This window comes from Geotrypetes seraphini, chromosome 8, assembly GCF_902459505.1.
Source record: "Geotrypetes seraphini chromosome 8, aGeoSer1.1, whole genome shotgun sequence".
Lineage (NCBI taxonomy): Eukaryota > Metazoa > Chordata > Amphibia > Gymnophiona > Dermophiidae > Geotrypetes > Geotrypetes seraphini.
The window spans coordinates 100160059-100175021 of record NC_047091.1 but is presented as its reverse complement, the minus strand read 5'-3'; the positions used below and the strand labels follow the sequence as shown (position 1 = coordinate 100175021).

The following is a 14963-nucleotide window of genomic DNA, read 5'->3' as shown; positions in this document are numbered from 1 at the left end:
ATTGGGGAGGCTGTAGCATCTGCCGTGCATGCTCAGTGATGTCACCGCATATGCACGGCGGTGACATCATTTAGCTGCGCATGCGCAGAAGTCACAGGGTACCCGCTAGGTCTAGTCAGCCCGAAATAAAAGTTTAAAAGTACCAGAGCGTCGGGAGAACTGGTGGCTAGTCAAAAAGAGTGGAGAAAGACTCCAGAGAGCCTTTCTTGAAGATTCTGCACGGTGCAGGTGTTTTCAATCTTTAAACAGGCACATGCATGGATGGAAATTGGGCAGCATCGGTGGTGAGAGGTCAGGAGCGTCGGTGTCACCATGGTGACTTCTCCTGGCTGGGCTCTTGGCAATAGGCACGAGAAGGTGGCTGCAGAAGTTAAAGAGAAGAAAATTAAAGATTTTAAAAGAAAAAGAAGTCATCAAAGGTAAGGACTGGTGACTTTTAAAACTTCTTTTTAATTGCATTTTGGTTTAATTTTGGATTTGTACTTGCAGTTTTTGGAACTGCAACCTGCTGCTTTCTGCAACAGGTGTGTGTGCTTCTCGTGCAGAAATCAGCAGTGCTTACTAAAATTTGAAACTCTCAGTTTACCAGTTGGGTGGGTACGTTTGGAGAAGACAGCTGTGTGCTAAAGCTGTCTTAGATGTTAAAGGTGCAATTTGTTAAATTTGTGTGAGGAGTAATTTGGTGGTTAGTTAAACCAGGCTCCGCGGTGAGATTTGGCTCTAGCTGTATATCTGAGTGGTTTAAGTGCTTATTCACTTGCTTTTTACTGGCAAAGTACACTCTTTTGGTACTGTCTGAGTACACTTATCAGACATGGAGGAGCATTTTCAAAACATATATCTAAGTCTCCCACTGCCTCCCGCTGGACCACCAGGTATGTAGGTAGGCCCAGGGGGCCTTCGGGGAAGGGAAGGTTTGGCAGTGGGCTGGAGGGAGGGGACATGGATTAATGGGATTGGGAGCTAAGGAGGGGGATTTTAAAAATAAAAAACTTATGTGGGCCTGGCCTGAAATTCATCCAGGACCACAAAAGAGTTATGTTGCCCTGGCTGAATATTAGACCAGGCCCACATAAACTCTGGAATACCAGCCTGCCCAGAAAAATCCCAATATGGCCCAACAGTAAGGGCTCCTTTTACAAAGCCGCGCTAGGGCCTTAATGCGCAGAATAGCACGCGCTAGCCGCTACTGCTTCCTATAGAGCAGGCGGTAGATTTTTGGCTAGCGCACGCTAATCCGGTGCATGCGCTAAAACGCTTAGCACACCTTCGTAAAAGGAGCCCTAAATATCAGGGGATAATGTAGCTGGTGATTAAGAAAACACTGCCCACCACAGGCTGAACATCGGGGGTATTAGAATTGATTTATAAGACTAATTCTCTACCTTAAAATATATTTGTCTGACAGAGAGAAGCTTATTATATAAAGAGATTTTAGTCTGGGGACAGCCCTGCCTGTTTAAAACATATAAGTTAAAGAAATGAAACTTAGAACAGAATTAATTAAAAAATTATATAGAGCAGAATTAATTAAAAAATCAGGCTGGTAGCAGTTACAAATTAGGATCTTTGAACAAGGGAAAATGCCATTTTAAATATCTTACATATTTATTATTTTTAAAAAAAAAAAAAATTTTTATTATTTAAATTATTTTTTAAAAAATTTTTAAAACTTTTTTATTATTGTAAACCGACCAGATACTTGTGACAGTCGGTATATCAAATTACAAATAAACTTGAAACTTGATTGCTAACGCAGAATGATTAATTTAGCTGGGTTCAAAAGTTACTCACAATGATGCAGGCCTTTGCTGATAGAATCCTTCAGTTGCAGATGAGATCACAAGGCCGAGCTGGGCACATGGCCTGTCGATTGGCCAGCAGAGAGAGACACACATACATGGTTCCAGTGATGGTCTGAAGAGAAGAGAGAGCATGGGTGAATCTTCTTGTTTTAAGGATTTTGATGGATTGAAATCTGGTCCAATGTGGCAGGAACCCAGGAGCAATTGTCCAATCGCAAGGCAGGAACTTGGGGGAGAAGGGGGAGGGCTATGTATCCTCCCTGAGGTTGCCATTGTATCCAGTCACAGAACAGTATTTCAATTCCAACTTTTTCCTTTGTTTCTAGTTGCATGATGCCATCTGATTGAATTTTGTCTTATCTCAGACAGAGTGGCTTAAGTTCTAAATATTGTCCTTGCAGACTGGGGGTATTTCACACTGTTCTTAGTTGAATATGTTATGACAGAATACTAGCACACAGCCTGCTATCCATTGTTCTCCACTGATACACCTTCTATTATGGTGTACTAAAGGTTCTGTTTAGCATTGGTATCCTGCTGTCCACGGAGAACCTACGTAACAGGTTAGTAACTACACTTTCTGTTTAGCATTGGTATCCACCCTGGCTGTCTTCTGTCTTTCCTGAATAGAGACACTTAACACTTCTGGGCAGATGGCTGGAAACAATGCTGGCTCAAGTCTTTCAGAAACACATCTCATTTCAAGCCAAAATTTATACCCACTAAATCCCACGAAATTCAATCATATCTTGGTTCAGGCAATAAGTTTATAATTTAACTCCAGGAAAATTAATCATATTATATGCTATAGTGGGACAGTCCTTTTTCTTAAGATGTTCTAAATCAGGGGTGTCCAACCTTTTGGCTTCACTGGGCCGCACTGGCCGGAAAAAATGTTTCTGGGGCCGCACAAACGTGCAAACGCTCCAGTAAGACACTGGAGGGAGCTGGCAAGAAGGTAAACACCCAGGGGCAGCAAAGGAAAACACTGCATTGCCCTCGACCAGGGCCACACAAAATACTTCACTGGGCCGCATGCGGCCCTCGGGCCACAGGTTGGACACCCCTGTTCTAAATCATAATCAAATCATTAATGAAGCATCATTTTGAAACAGTCCCGGAATCACATATAGTAGATAGGTTCACTCATTGCAGTGGATCCCTGGTCTATCTACTGTACTGCAGCTTCATAAGGTGAAGTCCTAATTTTGGTCAAGGTAGATCGAAGGAACTAGGCGAAGAGGGTGACCTGCAATCAGATGGCTGGATACATTGAAAACAACCGTGGGGATGACACTAGAGGACCTTTCCACTCTAGCACAAACCGATTTCTTTTTAGATCTGCAATTCATCAAATCGCTAGGACTCGAGCACGAGTCAATGGCACCTAACAGACCTTTTCTCAGGGACTATAAGGCAAAAGGACTTAAAAAACATGTTAAGACAAAAGGAATCTTTATGGGGCGAATGGCAATTTAAAAAAAAATAAATAAATAAAATAGAATAATAATTTTTTCATTTTGGATTATTTCATCCACACTGTATTCCATTTGACTCTATGCTTTTTATCAGATAACGGGTATCTGTAGCTCTCCAAATTATGCAACTCCCAGAAGCAGAGGATTTTTAAAGCTATTTCTGAATGATGCCTCCCACGCACTGTGAGTCTAAACAGACAGAAGAATGGAAGCACTGTAACGAAATGGCATAAGTCCAGGAAGTGTGTGCGTGTAAACTCACATTTTGTTTGTAAATTTAATTTGCTTTTGTTTTGTTCTATTTGTTAAATAGTCTCCTAGCCTTTTTTGCTGTCGTAAAAGATGCTAATTATGGACAAAACAAAGATTTGCTTTCACTGCAGAGATTGTAAAGCACCCAGGGGCTTGATAGCAAAGGCTTCTACACTAGGGGCTAGATTCACTAAGCAAACCGATCGTGTACCGATCGGTTTGCGCTCACTTTGCGACTCCAGCTCTATTCACTAACCTTCCTCCAGACCCCATCCACACCCGATCCGATCTGCGCATGCAAATGAGTAAAAAGGCATGTAAATTTCTTACGGCATCGATTCATGAAACCATTTCGTCCAAACCGACTGGCCTTTCCGATCCCAAAAGTTTTGACTGCTAAGGACCAGTCGCTTTACATCCTCGCCGACTATTCCTGCCTAGCAACTGCCGCGTGCATGTTAAGAACCCCATTAAAAATATATATCTACCCTGCAAAAAATCTAAAATATAGCTAAACTTTAAATATATGTAAACTTTCATGTACATAAGCATTAGAAATATTTTTTTATTTTTTTTTGGAATGCGCATAGCGAGCGCGGGAATGAATCTCGGATTTGTAATGCGCATGGTGATTAACCCTGTGCTCTTCTTGCGCATTGTACATTTCATATATCTATGCCAAATTTTTTAAAAAAATCAAAAATAACTTTTAAGGGCCAGCTATCCTTCCCCCCTTCCTTCCAGCTAGATTGTCGCGTGCATCTGATGTCATGGGGTCGCCTTTGGTTGCTTCGTGCTTCACAGCAAAAAGAGCCACATAGCCTCCTGGGATTCGTAGGCTGTATATAACAGCGCATGATCCCAGCATATTCAACTGCTGTTAACTGTTGTGCCTTCTAGCAACTTAACTGTTCTTTTCTTGAGAGAAATGGACGGCGCTCGTCGGCTACGCAATCTGCTTCTTTTGGAACACGACTATGCCGAGGAAAGGTTGGTAAAAACTACAGTTCTTGTATTGCATTTTTTTTACAGCAACAATGCTTTACGGCAGGCGCATTCAGAACTCGCCAATGATGTCCGCGATTAAACCCCGCCTCATTTCTATGCAGTGAAGTCCTAAAGAGCTAGCGCATGCGTTATGTGTTTCAAAACCAACAAGGATACAGTGCGCGCACACGTCGATCGATGTTACAGTGAGACATGTGCGGAATGGGGATGTGTTTACGATTTGATCATTTGCATGAACAAGCTTTACTGAATCGATCAGCCAGAATGACTCAAAAAGGGATAGGACACGAATCGGAGCGATTTGTGGACTTTAGAGAATCTAGCCCTAGGTTCAGTCAATATAATATAACAGATGACAACAAAAAAAAGGACCTTTGAACTCATCCAGTCTGCCCACTTAATTATATCCATACTCTAAGGCTACAACCCAGCTGTCAGCCACAGTGTTACCACCTGCAAGATTTCTTCCTGCAGGCCTTTTTGTTTTCCTCTTGGTTCACCACCATTTTGGGTAGAAGAATCTACAGGGTCCCGAACACCCGCTCTTTCCATGATTAACCACAGAGTTTAATTTATTTATTTCTAACAATTTGTAATCCAGCAACTGGGGGAACCCCTTCCTTCCCTTGGCAAAATACAGAAATATGCATTGATATAATTCACAAATCAAGTATTAGTGTACGTTATGTAGTAGGTAGTATTGTGGATGTTGCCTGACCATTTGACCTTCTAGATGGTGTGCATAACCTCCCAGACATATCCAGCTACAATGTGTTGTAGGTAGTCCCCCCACTGATTCATGAAACTATGAAGGTTCCTGTATTGTAGAAAGGTACTACATTGTTTGTTGACACTATGTAAGTTCCCCTGTAACCCATCCTGAGCATTCCAGAGGACGGGATATAAATTGAAATAAATAAATAAATCTTATGGAAAGACTAGCCCCTTCTTCTATTAAACTGCACTAGGAGTTTTTAGCGCAGAAAGCCGTGCTGAATGGCCCTCGCAGCTCCCCGCGCTAGAAACTGCTAGCGCAGTTTAATAGAAGAGGCCCTAAGGGACATGGGGGTCCTTTGACTAAGGCATGTTACCCATTGTAACGCATGCTAAACGCTAACACATCCATTGTAGTCTATTGACTCGTTAGCGTTTAGCATGCGCGGTACAATGGCTAGAGTGCCTTAGTTAAAGGACCCCATGGTTTGGTGACCTACCTATTAAACCATGAGGAGCCTCATTTTACATAGAAGTAGAGATCGGAATTGAGATGTCCAGGTCTGGAAATGTCAGTTCTAGTAGTATTTCAGAAAAGGATTTGCCGGCACAGATTCTTTGCTAGAATATCTGCAGGGAGGGCATGTGCATCAGGAGCAGCCATTTCAGAAATATTCACGTTGGAAAAAAAAAAAAAAATTAATGGCGCAAATCTGGCTGCTTCCACACGAAGGTATCAGCACATAGACCTGGAAGTGGTGCCACTTCCACACGGAACTGGCCCATTTTACAAACCCGCACGTGTAAATGCCACAAAGTACTGAGGCCACAATTTTTAACCAGTTTATTTTGGAAGAGGGTTAAGGAGAATAACCCCCTCAATCATCCAAGTGAAGCCCCAGCCAAAGCAAACTTTTTTTTTTTTTTTAAAGCTACTCATACCTTTAAGCTGGTGTAAAACCAACAATAAGATTCCATTAGTAAAATGGAGGTTCTGTGTTTTAATTGTCATCCAGCCCAGATCATGCCTCCTTGAAATCTCTAGATAAGTAACAGCTTTCTTGAAATCAGTATTTACATGTCAGTTGATTCCAGAGGAAGTGATGATGTCAATGCAGTGAATACCTGTCCACTGTGGCCCAAGATTAACCATGCATTTCACATAACTCATCAAATGAAGTAATTGCTTTGTGCCAATATTTTATTAATTTAATTTGTAAATCATTTCAAGTCTGACAATAGAGGTGATAAATTAAAACAAACATACAACCGCCATCATCTGTACAAAATCTCTCCCTAATTCTCTGCCTGCTCTCATCCACCTTACCTATCACCCTTCCAGCCTTTCATATCTCAACTAGCAGCAATTAGTAGATACAGATATTATTTCTACATAACCACTCCCCCTCCTCTCACCCCCATCTCATTCATCCAAACTATCCGCTATTTCAACCTCTCCTGCTATTCTGTTCCTCCATTCCATCAACCCATAATGAACTGCTTCCTTCTGATCATCATTCTATCTCTATATAAGCCTGAACAAACAGACAAGATTTCTGAATTTCCTATAATCCAAACAATTCTGAGTATCTGAAGGCAACATGTGCCACCACTGAGAGAGGCCTATTTCTGATTCTCCAGCTGAATTTTAGTTGTTCTCAATACCACTAAGAGTCCCTTAATTTCACATTGAGCTTGTTTTGAATGAATGAGCTAGAGACAAAGATCTTAAGACCACCAAACTATTGGACCTCTTTTGAAGATCTAGAGCAGGGTTGCCCAAGTCCGGTCCGGTTTTCAGGATATCCACAATGAATATGCATGAGAGAGATTTGCCTGCACTGCCTTCTTGGTATGCAAATTTCTCTCAGAAAATCTGGCCTGCCAGTAGATCTCGAGGACCGGACTTGGGCAGCCCTGATCTAGAGATTCTATGCCATATTTCTTTGGTGAAACCAAAAAAAAAAAAAAATTAGAATGGTCTATATCTTAAGTGCCAGACTATAGTTACAGGGATCCCAAGCATTACATTGACACTCTGTGCCTAAATTATTGGTAACTGGTTTGTGAAGCTCAACTGTTATGATATTTTCACATATCATTGTTTCATCAGAATTGTTTTACTAATGGGTGAAAAATGATATAGGGCTTGCAATACAGCCCTACAAAGAAAGGTTTAAGACAATTACAGTGTACTTGCTTGAGGAAATAATAGACATGATAGAAAATTAATTATTTGGTGGGCATTGACAAAATATGAGAAGGTCATGTCTTCCACAGACAAGATAAGTAGGGGATAAAGGTCATCGCATCATGATGTTGCAGAAAGAAGAGCTAGAGAAAAATCCCTTTCCTGAAAGAGTAGTTGATTTTGGATCAGCATACCAGTATAGGTAGTCACAACCCAAACTATGATGTACTCTAAATGTGTCTGGTCCACACACAAGAGCACAAGGGTAAAAGGTTGGTGGATGACATCAGGTAGAAGAAGCGAAATGATGGGACATTTGGGGAGGCTGGTGGAGGAAGCAGGGCCGAGAGATTGGATAGGGATATGTTGAATGAAACTAGTGTTGGTTAGGGGCTGGGAAATTATGTGGTTATCTCACCAAAGTGATACAAAATGAGAAAAAGGGCCTCCATCTGGGCTCTGTCTGTCATTTACTGAGTGACCATATTACAAAGAAAGTGAACAATTTTGTCCAAACTGGGCTACCCTACCTTGCTTTCACCTTCCTTACTGAGAAAAATAATATATTGACAAAATATTTAATGGAAACCACATGATTATGTTCTTATTTTCATAAAGAAAGAAAGAAGGGTCTGTTGCCCTTGCTTGATGGTTTTCCTTATTTTTTTTTTTTTTTTTTTGTTTTTTTACAGAGAGACCTAATAATTTAATGGCAGAAATAAGTGAGCATGAACACGTGTCAGGGCTAAGAACTCGCCTATATACAAACCTGCTTGTTTTAACACTGATATGTCTTAGTACCAGCGCCTGGTGTATACACTCATCCACGCTATTCCCTGCGCAGTAACAAGAAAGTGCTGAAGGTGGTGGCTCCTCCGGGAAAGCTGCTTGCTGACTGACGAACAAAACATTACCTTCAATCCTCTTCTCTTAAAACCAAAAAGGCTTTCCAGTGATGCACACCGCCTCCTCCTGGTCAGGGATTAGTGTACCATGGGCTGCACTTCCCTCCAGTCCACCCGCAGGCAGGAGGGGGACATGGCTTATCAGTTTTAAACCGGACAAATGCAGAACAGAAAGAGAAGAAACACTTATTGCAAGTAGCATCAGCTTCATAAGGTCATCTTTGTATTTCGAAAGCTTGAATTGTCCTTGATGCTGTCTGTGTGCGTTTTGTATTCCATGATGGTGTTGGGAGGCAGGTTCAGCACTCGACGCAAAGTGTCCCGTATCCTGGCCGTTGTTGCCTGATCGCTCGCTGTTTTGTTCCATATTGAGATGATGTCTTCCTGAAAGCGCACTGAAACCACAGCACCACAGATCTCCTCTCCCACCATGAACTGTTCCCCAAGCATTGCCAGAATGAGGTTCTCCCAGCAGCGGGATGCAAGGCCCTTGCGCAGACGGATAATCCACTTCCCACCATTTTTATTTGCATCATCTTCCCACATAGGTTTGATCCCTTCTTTGAAGAGATGAAAGTCGCTGTGTCCTGTCAGGTCCCCGGGACGTACCATGTGACTGTAAAACCTCCAAAACTGCTCCACCGAAGCGAATGAGCCAATCTGTTTAATGTTCTGTTCGTAGCTTTGGGAGCAGGTGGGTCTCCCTGGGGTTCTCCTGGAGTACCAGAAAGAATAGTTATACTGCAATGGGTGTTCAGCTGGGCCCGGCACAATAGCCTTCCTCTTGCAGCCTTGGCTTTTGTCCTTCTCTGGTTTTTCCTTCTCACTGTCTTTCTGTGCGCTGTTCTCCTCGTTCTGTTCATGGTCTCCACTGTCATCATCCTTCAGAGCGTCAAATTTGTTGTTCATCCTCCCTCGACGCTCTCGGCCGCTTCCCCTTGATGGTTTTCCAATGGTAAACATCTTTAATGGAACTGGCACTTGGTATAGCTATGACAACAAGGAGCCAGGGCAGAATCTCTAATATGCATGCTACACCTCTAAGCATGAAGTATGGGGCTAGAAGTATGGGGCTACTTATTACAATGTTTCTTCCTACTCACCAGGATTCTGCACAAGCTATGATATATTTTAGTTGACCAACATAAGAAGAATCAAAAGGCTTGATGTGAATCAGGTTTTTGAGACCAACAGCCCTTCCGATTATCTTTATTGTCAGCTGAAAAAGAAACATGTGTCCTTTTTTTCCATAGCTCATGTGTAGCATTGCTTTTGTTGGCTGCTCCTTTGGGTATCCAATTTAGTCAAAACCAGGGCTGGGATATGGTGCCATGAGCCAGTCTTCATTTCCAATTAAGCAGAGGTTTATCCTTTTATTTTCGATTTGCTCCCATCTTATTTGCAAATCTGGCCACCACGTGTCATGATTACACATTGGCTATAATGCCTCTCTGCAAAACTTATGAGTGCCATTTCTGCAGTATCTTCAGTTGACCTCGGATGTGGACGACCTATAACAGGAAATGAATTCAAATCTTCACACCATAGCTACACAGTTCACTGAGCCACCAGGCTGGCCCACTGGCCCAACATTGCCTTTCAAAAAATTCTTTGGTTAGTCCAGAAGAAGGTATATTGGTCTGTGACCAATCCAGCTCGCTCCAGAGCCAGTGTGTCCACTAACAAAAACATGTTTAAAAAATTACAACAAAACAAAATCTTGTGATTGGCTGTTGTGGCTTTTACAATTTCCAAATACAGTCCCAATGGCTTCTAATGAATATGACGGATCTGAGATGCAAACAAAATTAGAAGTATCTGTACGTATAAACAGACATATAGACAGACGTACACATTAGAATAGAAACATAGAAATAGACGGCAGATAAGGGCCACGGCACACTCCAATGACCCTCCCTATCTATCTTTGCGGATAGATCCCACATGTCTGTCCCATCTGGCCTTAAAATCTGGCACGCTGCTGGCCTCAATAACCTGAAGTGGAAGAATGGTGATTTCAGAGAGCCACTGTACATAGAGATCTTAAGGGATCATGTTTGGGCAGACTGAAAATGTATATCCCTCCATATGTGACTCCCCAACCCCTATATGTCCTGTCTCTCTGTCCAAATTAGATTGTAAGCTCTTCTGAGCATGAACAATCTGTGCATTGTGTATTAATAGTAGTTGTATATGTATTTTTCCTATTATGAGAATACAAATATATTTAATCAAATATCCTTGACATTTTTGCAGTTTAGAAGCACATGTGGAATTTGAAAAGTGCTGGTTTCAGTTAAACTTTACAAGAGTAAGTTTTCTTAACACATTTATTTTTGTTTGTGCCCCAACTATCAAATAATACCAATAAAAGCAGTTTTGTGAGATAGGCAGCTATACTGACACTTATAGGTGGTGGTTGCACAATCACCTCTTCGACACATGAGTGCCAGAATTTGCAGACAGAAGTAGCTGCATGTGATACCTTTTCTTGTTTCCAGCTATGTCTGTGCAAAATATGCTGCTTCTGCTATGCCCAGTTGCAAATACACCTATATTTTTTTTTTGGGGGGGGGGGTAACAGATGTTTGACAAAAGGCTCCTCCGTAGCCAGTTCTTTTAGGGGGTCTTTTACTAAGGCACGCTAAATGCTAATGCCCATTTTATTCTATGGACGCGTTAGCAATTAGCATGTCGCTAAATCAGCTAGTGCGCCTTCGTCAAAGACCCCCATAGTAAAATAGCAGAGAAATTGTGCATGTAACCATTAGATGTTCCAATTAGAGAGTTGCATGGGGACAGAAATCCCACCCATTCCCGCCCGTCCCCACCAGGATCCTCTCCATCCCCACCCGTCCCCGTCGGGATCCTCTCTGTCCCCACCCATCCCCGCCGGGACCCTCTCTGTCCCCACCCATCCCCGCCAGGATCCTCTCCGTCCCCACCCGTCCCCGTCAGGATCCTCTCCGTCCCCACCCGTCCCCGTCAGGATCCTCTCCATCCCCACCCGTCCCCATCAGGAGCCTCTCTGTCCCCACCCATCCCCGTCAGGAGCCTCTCCATCCCCACCCGTCCCCGTCAGGATCCTCTCCGTCCCCACCCGTCCCCGTCAGGATCCTCTCCATCCCCACCCGTCCCCGTCAGGATCCTCTCCGTCCCCACCCGTCCCCGTCAGGATCCTCTCCGTCCCCACCCGCCCCCGTCAGGATCCTCTCCGTCCCCACCCGCCCCCGTCAGGAGCCTCTCCGTCCCCACCCGTCCCCGTCAGGAGCCTCTCCGTCCCCACCCGTCCCCGTCAGGAGCCTCTCCATCCCCACCCGTCCCCGTCATGATCCTCTCCGTCCCCACCCGTCCCCGTCAGGAGCCTCTCCGTCCCCACCCATCCTCGCAAGGAATTACCTCCATCCCTGCCCGTCCCCATAAAAAGCAGCAATTACTTCTGACAGAATCATCAATTCTACAGTTTCTTTTGTGTTTGCGCTGCCGTTTTCCTTGTGGAATCTCTTTGGTGGAACCCTTTTTTTGTTTTCTGTTCAGGTAATTAACTTATAAACCCCCTCTTTTACTAAGGCTGACGTGACCATTATATTATATGGACAAACCCTGCTTCCAAAGCCTTCCATGCCCATGGGAGTCCCTTGGGGGGGGGGGTCCCCGTGGGAGTCGCATGGGTTAGGGGGGATTCCCGTGAGACTCCCGCGATCCCCATTCCCGTGCAGACTTCTAGTTCCAATTCTGTGCAAAATGAGGCACACATACTGCTATGCTTCTTCCAATACACTTGTAGTTTGCACCATTTCTTTCTTATCTTATTTTATTGAAGGAATCAAATAAGTATACAATAATATAAACAATAAAATATTCATTATAATTATATTCACAATACTAATTTTCATATAAATAACTATCATTCCTCCAAAATATATATCCAGATTACCACCTCACACCTCTAAACCTTAACCGCATTCCCAATCCCCTTTTCCCCATCCCTCCTTCCCCTTCTCCCCCCTTTCCCTACCTCCCCAACTTATTTAGGTTCAAGCATTTTATTAAAGAAATAGAATAGAAATGCATATAAATAGTCCAAAAGTTATTTTGTACAAAAATAAACATTAACAATAATAAAATTCTAATACCATAACCAATTTCCCCACCTTGAATGAAAGTTGACAATCCCCCCCCCAAAAAAAAAACCCAAAAACTTTTGAACTCAACAATCTTAGCTTCAACGTAAATCATTGAGAATTAAACTTCTTGCGGGTGCTTTCTTCTGTTTTTCAACTTTTGCTGTTAGTTGATCTGAGGTCTTTTGGTGAATAGCTTGTGATGCAGGAACACATTTGCTTTTTATGCTCAGCATTCTTATTCTTTTAGTGGAGGGGCAATTACCATAAGCTGTTCCCAGCCTTCAGTTATCTGAGAACATTAGAGGTGCCTTTTTCTTGCCAATTGTTGAGGGAAGGTCTTAGGAAAAGCAACAGAAGCTGTAGGCACTGCCAGATTGCTTTTTTGGTTTGAATTTAAATCCACCTCTAGTTACAGTGTTTAGTTAATAAAATCGGTTCGCCTTTAAATCCAAGGCAGAAGCCTCTAACCCCCCTCCCCCTTCTCTGTCTCTCTTCTGTGCTGTACTATATAACGAGAATTCATCGCTGCAAAGACAGTGTGTTGGTAACGTTTGTGCCGGGAACCAGAGTCTATTTTCCAGTCTTTAATTACAAATCCAGCGGGGAAATTGGAAGTTCACATAGGTCCTCGTAGTAAATGGAATCTTAGTGGAGCTGGTATATACATACATTTTATTTGCTTTCTCTTACCAACTGGCAGCCGAGAAAAGAAAGGACTCCCTTCAGAAGTACAATGCATCGGATGGAGGTATTCATTATTTTTCTCTATTCTTTTTCCATAATGTAGCATAACTACTCTCCGAGAGAGTCTTGTAAGGATGATGTGTGACCATTTGCAATCCCAGCCCCCACCCCAACCTCTCCAATGAGGTCAAATAGCTCCATTACATTGTTATTTCATTTTCCTACCTTGTAAATCTTGCTGGAGTCTGATTTTATTGCCTTACCTAAAACTAAAAAAACTTTACCAATACAGTAAATGTTCCTGGTATTCTCTGGTGAATTGTTAGTGGTGTTCTCTCACAGGTAAATGTTGTTGAAAGAAAGGCAGGGTCAACGTATGCCGGTGCTCTAACAAACCTAAATTAGAGCTATTTTGTAGTTTGCAGAATTGCTTTTATCTTCTAACAGAAGGTACAATTTGCAATGCATATCTATCTTACTGCATTTTTATGCTCGTAGCTCTTTTTTTAACTCTCAGATATTTAAGGCTAGGTTCAGTAGCCATCTGTAGAGTGATAACATACCAATTTTTTGTTTGCTTGACATGATAAGGTTATTAGAAGAGGGCCATTAAAAAAAAATCACTTCCTTGATCTGGTATGACTGACCCTATCGTCGTCGTCTGGGTTTGTGGCTTTCGGAAGCCTGGCATAAATCTGGTCCCCTGGTTTACGGAATACTAACGGTCTGCTCTTCCAAGCTGTCAGTATTTAACACCGTTATCTCTCTTCCTGACAGCCTTCTCCTGCACAGTCAGATTGTTTTTCTGAGAAATCTGCGACCTCTCGAAGGCTTTGGCGGCTATAGCGAACCACATGGGAGGAGCAGCGCTTGGGCTAACTTCAGCACCTTCTGTCCGGACAGCTCCAATAGCGCTGAACTCCTGCTGTCCCCGGCACGGGATTCTCTTCCTCCTCTGCTCTCCGCCTACTCTCCGACTTCAGTGCCTTACTCTGCAGGGACTCTTTATTGAAAAGACATACTACTGTAGCAAAAGCTGGATTTCAGGAAAATAATCAGGTGGTTTTTTTTCTGGTTCTACTCATACAGTGGAATGCCCTAACCTCTTATCTGAAGTGTGCCACAGGAAGTGAAACTGAGCCAAGCACAAGGCTTATGGACTAAAGCTGGCTGCCTTTTTTTCTAATCTAGGTTTGACCTACAAGTGAATATAACAATCAAAACCATTATAAAAAAAACCCAGCAAACATGGATCTGGTAAGCACTGAAAATGTGAAATGTGCAGCTCTGAGCAGAGAAGGGGCTGGGACAGCCAAGCCTCCCAAGCATTTGTGGAGGCAACCCAGAACCCACATCAGGATAAAGCAGCGGTATCATTCGGACACTGAAAGGTATCTATATCGTAGGGCCACAGAGATCCACCGCCCTGGGCTCAAGAAACCCAGGATGTCCTGGCCCTCTTCTTTCCACAAACGGTAAGACATGAACTTGCATACTCGATGAAGGCAGCGAGAGGGGGGGGGGGGGAGGCGCTAGGGAGAGACCAGTGGGCCTATTCAGACTACCCTGTTAGTCTGGTCCACTCTTCTAAGGATATATCCCTGCTATAGACTCCTTATCTGTGTCACTGTTCTTGTTCTCGTTCATTATTGGTTCTCTTATCATCATGGGTAAATAAGCATTTAAGAGCCCATGATAATAAACAACTGACATATGTCCTTGGCTTTGGTGGACAGCGCCCAGCCATTAGCAGCTTGCCAGTACCAACTTAGATTGGTTTGTGCATAGTTGTAGCCTGC

The 14963-nt window shown here is 43.1% G+C and overlaps 2 protein-coding genes across 2 annotated transcripts in view; one reads left to right on the top strand and one right to left on the bottom strand.

The window, feature by feature from the left end:
* Nucleotides 1–14963, top strand: part of PDE4C (phosphodiesterase 4C) — a 707892-nt gene that overhangs the window by 247318 nt on the left and 445611 nt on the right. The gene's annotated exons all lie outside the window — the stretch shown is intronic.
* Nucleotides 8140–9284, bottom strand: LOC117364868 (eukaryotic translation initiation factor 4E type 2). Its single transcript, XM_033954586.1, has one exon. It carries the CDS (start codon nucleotides 9260–9262, stop codon nucleotides 8561–8563), a length of 702 nt encoding a protein of 233 aa, XP_033810477.1. The 5' UTR covers nucleotides 9263–9284; the 3' UTR covers nucleotides 8140–8560.

Bases quoted from the DNA above. Each gene is read 5' to 3' on its own strand.
- LOC117364868 (XM_033954586.1), bottom strand. From the start codon at position 9,262: ATGAACAACAAATTTGACGCTCTGAAGGATGATGACAGTGGAGACCAT.